General features: G+C 37.5%; 1 protein-coding gene across 5 annotated transcripts; it reads right to left on the bottom strand.

The window, feature by feature from the left end:
- Window positions 1–6,267: 6,267 nt before the first annotated feature.
- Window positions 6,268–8,125, bottom strand: Tceal9 (transcription elongation factor A like 9). Of its 5 annotated transcripts, none has more exons than XM_010618774.2 (2): window positions 7,963–8,125; window positions 6,268–7,058 (listed from the first exon to the last, which is right to left on the bottom strand). In XM_010618774.2, the coding sequence occupies exon 2, from the start codon at window positions 7,003–7,005 to the stop codon at window positions 6,697–6,699; it is 309 nt and encodes a 102-aa protein (XP_010617076.1). In that variant the 5' UTR covers window positions 7,006–7,058; window positions 7,963–8,125; the 3' UTR covers window positions 6,268–6,696. The 5 variants fall into 5 exon arrangements, with proteins under 5 accessions (XP_010617076.1, XP_010617075.1, XP_010617078.1 ...); XM_010618773.2 differs by having other exon boundaries at window positions 6,268–7,061; window positions 7,963–8,122; XM_010618776.2 differs by lacking the exon at window positions 7,963–8,125 and adding an exon at window positions 7,450–7,721 and having other exon boundaries at window positions 6,268–7,061.
- Between the last annotated feature and the right edge of the window lie 422 nt (window positions 8,126–8,547).

Below are 8,547 nucleotides of genomic sequence, written 5' to 3'. Positions count from 1 at the left end.
AGATCTAGTCCAGAAAGTGGAATCTAAGGTGGGTGGACCCTTCCTTCTTTCGCCAGTCTTCCTGAGCTATCTACTGCTTCACTATGCCAAAATCATGCATTTTGTACTTTGTAATTTTTCAAATATTCTTTATGTAGGCATGAAAATAAAGAATAACTTATTAAGAACTACTAAAATGGATAATATTTTGATATTGGTAGTACAGATAATTTTTATGTATCTCTAGGTCAAGTGGCAAAGATAAATGTTCATTTATTCACACACACACACACACACACACACACAAACCTGTTTCCTTCTTCTCTTCCTCCTTTGTCTACTAGACTGTGCCTCAGCTCCCGAGTTCCTAAGTTTGGAGCTATAGTTTTTATGATGTCACTCAAGACTCCCAGACATTAGCAGCATGACAATAGCCTACTGAACATTTTATACTAAGAAACCTTTAAGGAACATATTTTGACTTGATGCTTTTACTCCTCCTTCATCCCCTCCTATTTGGTTGTTCTCATCTTTAAGATTAAGGGTGTATTTATTTCTGCTGCAATTTATCAAACAGTGAGCATTTATATTTTCTAAATTTTCTCCAATGAAAAAATATCTTCTTGGAAAGGAAAAAAAACATTAAATATATTTTAACCATTCAAGTTTTAAAATAGCACATGCAAAATTATCCTAATTTGTTCTATATACTAGTGACAAAAATAAAATAACACATATAAATGCAGATACCAGTATATATTGCCTGTGTATATTAATCAATGTATTTTACCCTCTCAACAATCTTACAATGTAAGTTCTAAAATTGTTCTCCATTTTTCAAATAGCAGAATTGTAGGACAGTGAAGCTAAGGATAGTAGATAGGTAGTGTCATAACATTAATTCAAACTCTTATAGTCTAGTTCCTAAGTATATAAACCACTACTCAGTTTAACTTATTAATAAATCTCAAGCCTGTTTATCATTCATTTGTGCATTTAATACTTACTATTTAGCATTATTTGATAATTTTTTTATTTTGCTAGGCACTGCCTTCCTATACCCTCTTTCAAACTGAGTACCATATTTAGGAGTTGATTCTCATGGCATAGCTCTTTCTAGCTAATTGAAATATAATAAGTATAATTCAATATATTAAGTACATATTGAGTGTTTAGTTTAGTACAGGCCAGGTAAGCCTTCAGAGATATAAAAAAATGAAGTAAATGTGGCACTCATATTCTCACGGAGCTCATGATTTAATGGGAAGAAACCAGAAATTGACTGTGTGGTTAATGCTGAAGTGGCACTTGGAGCACAGCGTAAGAATACCTAACCCAGCTGCCAGTGGAACCCTCCAGGAAGAAGTAATATTTAAGAGGTCGATTTGTGATATGACAGCATGTGTGAGCTCCACAGTTATCTTTATTAAAGATGGAAAAGTTACAAAACAAAATAATCAACCATTTAAAGCCCATGGAAATGGTCTTAAGGGCACATATCAATGGAGAAATACCCAGTAGCAGACGATGGGATCTTTTGACTAGAGAGAGTAGAAACAAGAGTGGGACAAATATTGCAAGTACACATTACTACACAGGCAAAGCTTTATCAGGGGGGCCTTCAGCAAAATTGGAGCTTTGGCTGAAAGAAGCAAGCACTTGTTTAGGAGACTGACCAAGCTGCTGTCCCAGAACAAAGACAGCTCCATATTTTTATTAATTTGCTGGAGTGGGCTAAAGTCCTATAATTTATGAAAGACATTTTGTCTTGTAATGGAGTTGGACCACTGTGTGGCCAAGGTCAACTTGTCCTTGAGATTGTTTAACTTTTATGCATCTGACACACTTTAGTTTCATAGATACAAACAGAATGAATGTTAAAGGGTGGAGAAATATTATGAAAAAAGCAATCACAGCAAAATTGGAGTGGCTATACTAACATCAGATAAAATAGAATATAAAACCAAAAAAGTGTTACTAATGATAAAGTGGGACTTTTTAACAATAAACGTTGTTTTTAGAATAGCTTTAGATTTGCAGCATATTTGAATAGAAATCATAAAAATCTCCCACATCCTCACTGATCCTACACACACATAGTACCCCCACAATAAACATCCTGAACCAAAGTAATACATTCATTATAGTTGATGAACCTGCACCGATAACATTATTTTCAAAGTCCACAGAGTTTACTTGGTGTCTTTATGAGGTCTGATAAAAAACATGGAGAATACTATTATCAATTGTTATCCAATGGAAATGCAGGCTAATAAAAATACTATCATGTGTCCTCATCCACAACATTCAAGATCTGGCACCATGCAACTTCTGGCTCCTCCCAAAGTAAAAATGACCACGAAAGGTAAATATTTTGAATAAATTTAGGACATCAAGAAATCACCACAACCCAACTTTAGTTGAAAATCTTTAGAATCTCAGAAGAGAGGACTTTCAGAAGTGCTTCAGAAAGTGGTAAGAATGATGGGAAAAATATGTTCAAAGCAAGGTAGAATTAATGGCAGTGAGTCTTTTGCCATAATAATTTTTTTAACACAGAGTTTTGCTAGCTAGTTCAGGCTTAGCCTCAAACTCACAGAGATCGTCCTCCTTCAGTCTCACCAGTTCTGGGATTACAAGCATGCACCATAATGCCTGGCAGTAATAATGTTTTTAAATGTAAACATCCATGGTAGTTTTAGATCATACCTTTCACAGAAATGAGACAAGGCTAGCTGTTTGTTGACTGTTAATTAAAATGTGTTATGTATAAGCGCCAACTCCCCACAAGAAATGTAATCATTATGTACTAATAATTTTTTTAAAAAATTGGGGTTCTCTCCTCTAATGGAGTTTTGAAGACAGAAGTCGTATTCTTTTCTTGAGCTGGGAAATGTACCTATTTACAATTGTAGATGCTTCTCTCAGTAAATGCCCCACAGATGGTTGAGACTTTTTAAGCCACGCCTAGTTTAAATTTTAGGTAAGGAAAATATGGAAACCAAGACAAGGAGTTTAAAGGGCACAAAGCTTTGAGGAATTTACAGCACCGTTGTTACCATTTATTATATAACAGCTCTTTCAGAGCAACGATCAAGAGTCAAGGCTTTGACCTTAGGCAACCATTCCATTTAGTAGCTGGATGATCTTGGCTAAGCCTTGTGTTCTTTTTTTAAGTAAAATAATAAGTTCATGAGATAACATCTGGAAAATGAGTCAGTTCATGAAGGGAAAGACTTGTATAAGTCCAAGAAGTAAATTGACATTTATAACTCAAGGATAATAGGATTACTCATTCCAAAATGAAAAAAAATATTACTCCTTAAATAATCAGAAGGTGGGGGTTCTGGTGAGATGCCAAAGTGTCAATTAAAAAAAGTATCCCTCCATTTAGCAAACTAAAGGAGCTTCATGTGGATACTTGTAGTGTATTGTACAGTTATCTATTGTTCTTCATCTTTCTTTTAACAATGCAAGGTGAACATGTAGTACACATAAATCTACCTCATTATTTTAAATAGCTACTTTATCACGCTACACTGAAAATAATGATGTGGCAGAAACTTTAAATAGACTTTTCTCAAACTAAAGATATATGCATGTTCAATAAGTGAAAAGGTGCTCCATTCCTAAGTTATTCCGCAAGTGATGCAACTGTTTCACTAAGGCTCTTGCAAATTGCTGATGTCTAAATATCTGTCATGTGGGTAAAGTTCCTGCTCTCTGACCTTTACCTACTTTGAATTTTCCTTGAAGCTAGAAGAAACCAACTTTTCTCTTAGCTTTCATTTTTTACAGAGACTAGTGAATGTATGGAATCTGGGCTGATTTTCAAACACACATCTTCCTGTCAGGTTCCTAGTGGAAACTTTTACATGAAATTGCTCCCAGGAATGAGAATACTGATGAAATCTATTGGCTTTGCATTTTTAAATTTTTTATTTTGTGATTTCAGGTAGCTATGTCTTAGTGTAGTTTTAAAGTTCCTCAAGGACTGTTTAATCTTGACTTTCTGTTAACATTAGGATTTATTATAAAGAGAAAACCATTAATGAGAGATGCAGTCTGCTTACTATGAAAACTGCAGTCCCCCAAACACTGGCTTTCTTTCCTCTAATGTAAAACATTGCATATTCAGGCATCCATCCTGGGGCCTATGTCACCGTATGGAACTCAGGCATCAAAAGGAGCCAATATAAAGCAACATGAAGCTATGGCTACTGCTTGAGCTGTAATATTGTTCTTCATACCTGATCTAGTAGTCTAGTGTGTTCTGCTGGTATCTATTAAATCGTACAAGCTAGCTTATAAGCTTACACATACGGTAAAGTCTCTGACTTTGAACTGTTTTTGACTTGTATGCAGATATTATCCTTAAGGCAGTTATGCTATTGTAGAGAAATATTTCCTAACAAGATGATTTTTGTCATATTTGTGACATGCTTTAAATATTGTATTCTACCTAGTGTTGTGCTTTAAACTGACTCACTTATATAATTGCAGTAAGTTTTAGAAAAGAAAATTCTACACCACCCTCAATCTTATCATTTTCTTTAAATTGAAAATACATGTTAATATACATTCAAATAATATCTGAAAATTATAATTTAGAATATTTGTGTGCCATCTATAATCCTCTACCCTGCCATCAGGCCCTGCTATTTTAACCCTACATTAACTGATTACGTCCAGAGCAGTCATGTCCTAGACAATGACTACAATAACGAATGTTTCTACTTAGTTATTTTAAGGTATTATCTTGTTACACACACACACACACAATCCCTTCAAGCTCCCTTTGAGAAGGAAAAACAGGGAAAAAGGAACTTTGGCACTTTGATCTACAATGGGGACAGAAGCCCTCCTGCAGGCAACTCTGTCCAGGACATCCTGGCCCTCAGTCCTGAAGACTCTGGAATCTGCTGCAATCTGGAGCAGAGAAACCAAAGGCAGGCCCATGTTAGAGACGAGTGTAGTTTGGGTGAGCCCCTCCACATCCTGGCCAAGTGCCCCACCTCTGAATACACAGTGAGCTCCTGGAACGTTTTCTCACTCCAGTTGGAATTCCAGACCCAATCAGCTCCTGATGTGCTGCTGTGCCCTTGAAAAATGGTCTGCAAACATGAAACACTCCCAAAATATCACAGAAGAAAATGACACACACTTTACATAGCACTTTTGTATATTTCTAGTCAGGGATGTGAGTACTCCAAAATCTGACTTAAATCTCCCTTTAAAATTTGTTGCAGTCTAGGGTACCTGTTGAACCAGTAAGGAGAGCCTAATACAACAAGTCTTCAGGGAAAAAATATCATTCAGCCAAAGAAATAGAAGCTAGGAAGACACAATGGCATCTTCAGATTCAGCGCAGCAATTTTGACTAAAGTATGTTTTGTTATTCAGACTTGTCTAGTCAAACTCCTAGATGGACCCAGGCTGAACTGTTTAAAGGGAAAAGGTTAAAATATGAAAATTGCCAAGGAGCACTGCATAAGTGTCTATCCAAATTGAAGAGGTAGGCATCTCCTCAATTATGCACAAGTCATTCTGGGGATTCAGAATGTGAAGGATCTGGTAAAAGGGGAAGGAATACCCAGAATACATGTTAGTATCATAGGAAGGTAGATAGGAGGCTGGGCAAGCACAGAAGGAGAGAATATAAAGGTGGCATTCACCTAACCGTTTCCTGGATTTGTTTTCAAGTACAGATGACAACTATTTTTTCCGTCACTCCAAAACACAGAAACAAATATCTAGGGAGTTTGGGCCTTTCATGAAAAGATGGGGACAAAACCCTGTCAAACTAGGGCTGGGGATTTAGCTCAGTAGTGCCACCACCTGCCTCACAAGCGCAAGGTCCTGAGTTCAATCCCAGGTACAAAAACAAACAAACCCCCAAAACAAAACAAAACAAAACAATCATTTGCTTGACATCCACGATACTTCTATGAGATTATGATGCTTAATCTACAGATAAGAAAAAGATGTAAATTCAGTCTAGCTAAATGGTTTGGTGGTACTTTGAATTTTACATTTGCTTGTAATATTAAGTAATAAGTGCTCCAGTACTTTCAGAAATAAGCTGCTAAGTACTGTTGGTTGCTTCTTTTTTAGCTGTAAAATGTTTATTATTTTAACAACAATAATGTGTGCTCATTTTAAGAATGTGGAAAATACAAACAAGCAGAAGAAAAATCATTTATAATCTCACCAACGAGACTGTACATTTTGTCTTTCATCCTTCACAATTTTCCATATGTATATATGTTGTATACAAATGTATCTTTACCTTTCAAAAATACGATATTCATATATGACCGACTTAGTAATCTTTTTTTCATTTTTTTATCATATCAGGAACATTTTTCTTTTACAAAAGAGTAAAGTTTTCATATTAAAAGGCAAAAGGGAGGGAGGAGAGAGGGTAAGAGGATGTAAAGAGAATTAATATGGGTTATGTTCATGTACCAGCTCCCCACAATGAATGTAATCATTATATACTGCAAACATGTGCTAATAAAATTTTTTTAAAAGATGACTTGTAGATTGGTTCAAAATACAATAAACAGTGAGATGAAGGTAACAAGAGATACATCTAAAACCACTAAAAATGACAGGCTAAAAGTAGAAAGATAAACACAGATATATTAATAGAATGCTAATAAAAGAAAAGTATACGGCAATGTTAATATCAAATAACACAGAAAGCAAACGAAACTACATTAAATAGGGATAAGGATGATTTCGATTAACCTTCCAACGCATCACTATAAGCTTGTTTCTTACTCTTCTTATCTCATCTATTTCATTCACTTCTCTAAACTTATCTTCATTGCTTAAATGCCTGTTGTGTATATCTTCTTTAAATTCCTGGAGAGATTGAATCAATCTTTTTTTAAAAGTTTCTTCTTTTTCTTCCTGGGGTTCTTCATCCTCTTCTGGCTTTTCCTCGGGCTTTGGTTCTTCCTCGACATTTTGCTCATTCCCATTTTCTGGTTTTTCTTCCATTTTTTGACAGGGTTTCATCTTTCGTCTGCTTCCTTTCTTTTTTCCTGCGTATTCCCCTTTGAGTGCAATTACTTCTAGGAAGCAAGGAGGCAGTAAATCAAAGGCTTGGCAAGTGTACAGGTGCTCTGCATAGAGTTCTAAGCATTTGCTTTTTGAGATTCAGAACGATCCTCACCAAATATTTTCCATCCCATGAGCCCAGCCCTCTGGGTTGCCTTGACCTGCCCGCCCCTCATATCCTCACTTTCTTTGCCTCCCCCTCGGTCTGGCCCCTTGTTCCAGCTTTTTCCAAGCTCCTCCTTCCAGACTCTCAGCCCTCCCCAAAACCCTTCTTTCTCACAGATCCTAACATAGATCTCCTAGAACAGAGTGGGTTGGCTGAGGAAGAAAGTGGCAAAGAGAAGGGGTAGTGAGGACCCTCACCCACGACTGTGCCAGGAGTCTTTACAATGTCTTTCTCACCTCCTGCAGATCCAGTCAGTTTCTACCTCCTAGATTTTTACCATTGGGCGGTGCTAAGAACAGATCTGCGGACGAACCGGAGAGGGAGGGGGTGGGGCGAAGGCTTGATAGGCCAACCAGCAGCAGAGACCAAGCACTGCAGCTTTAGCTTTTTTCATTTCAGGTCTCGGTAAAGAAAAGTTTCCCATCCCCCTCCCCAATTTTCTCCACAGTGCAAGTTAGCTCGTCTTTTCATCAAACGAGTGGGAAAGCTAATTATTTCCGAACTATTTTTACGGAGGCGAGGTTTGGGGACCCAGTGAATGCTGGAAAAGAGGTCTGAGATTATTTTAAAACTGTTAGGGTTTCCTTTTCCGCCTCTCGGGACCCCTAGTTCCTTTCCTGAGGGTCATTATTTCCTGTGGACCTAGAAGTAGAGGGTAGAAGGATGGACTCGACTGGGACTCCCTGAAATCTCCACCATAGACCACCTCCACACTAGAAATCCCCGGCAACATTCACACTGACACCAACCTGTAAAATTCTGATAAACTTCCTCCTTTCACTGGCCTCAGGCTCAGCCGCCCGAACAGCTGAAGGAAGCTGGTACCCACAAGGGAACAAGGACCAGACTAGCAGGACTTCTGCACACGTCGACTTGTGGTCACATGAGATCTACGTCACCAGTGAGGTCAGGTCCCCAATTTCCACTCCCACCAAGAGCGTGGCAGACGTGGGTCTGCCGGCTACTCCCTCCCCTCCCTCCCTCTCCTTCCTTATACATCTGCTTGTGTCAATCTCTTCTGTAGCTGCCAATCCCAGGAAAAATAATAACATCATTTCCTGTTCTCTGATAACTAGGGAAGGGATACATCTTTTTCTAGACCTATAATTTTTTTTTAACCTCTTTCAAGGCTTGTCTCTTCCTGTTTTTTCCCGGAATTATGAACTCCTCCATCCATCAATCCTCCTCTAGCCTCCATTTCCTTTGCAATCTTGTCTTTAGCTGTTGTGGAGCTGGGTGGGATGGACAGCAGTTGTAAAAATAAATTTTAAAAACTTAGATCAAGAGGGAGATTTTTAAATCCAATTTTAACTGTTCTTAATACTTCCATAGTT

Source organism: Fukomys damarensis, unplaced genomic scaffold, assembly GCF_012274545.1.
Source record: "Fukomys damarensis isolate Sample0158 unplaced genomic scaffold, DMR_v1.0_HiC HiC_scaffold_39, whole genome shotgun sequence".
Lineage (NCBI taxonomy): Eukaryota > Metazoa > Chordata > Mammalia > Rodentia > Bathyergidae > Fukomys > Fukomys damarensis.
The sequence above is the reverse complement of the archived record's forward strand: the minus strand, read 5'-3'. Positions and strand labels throughout refer to the sequence as shown.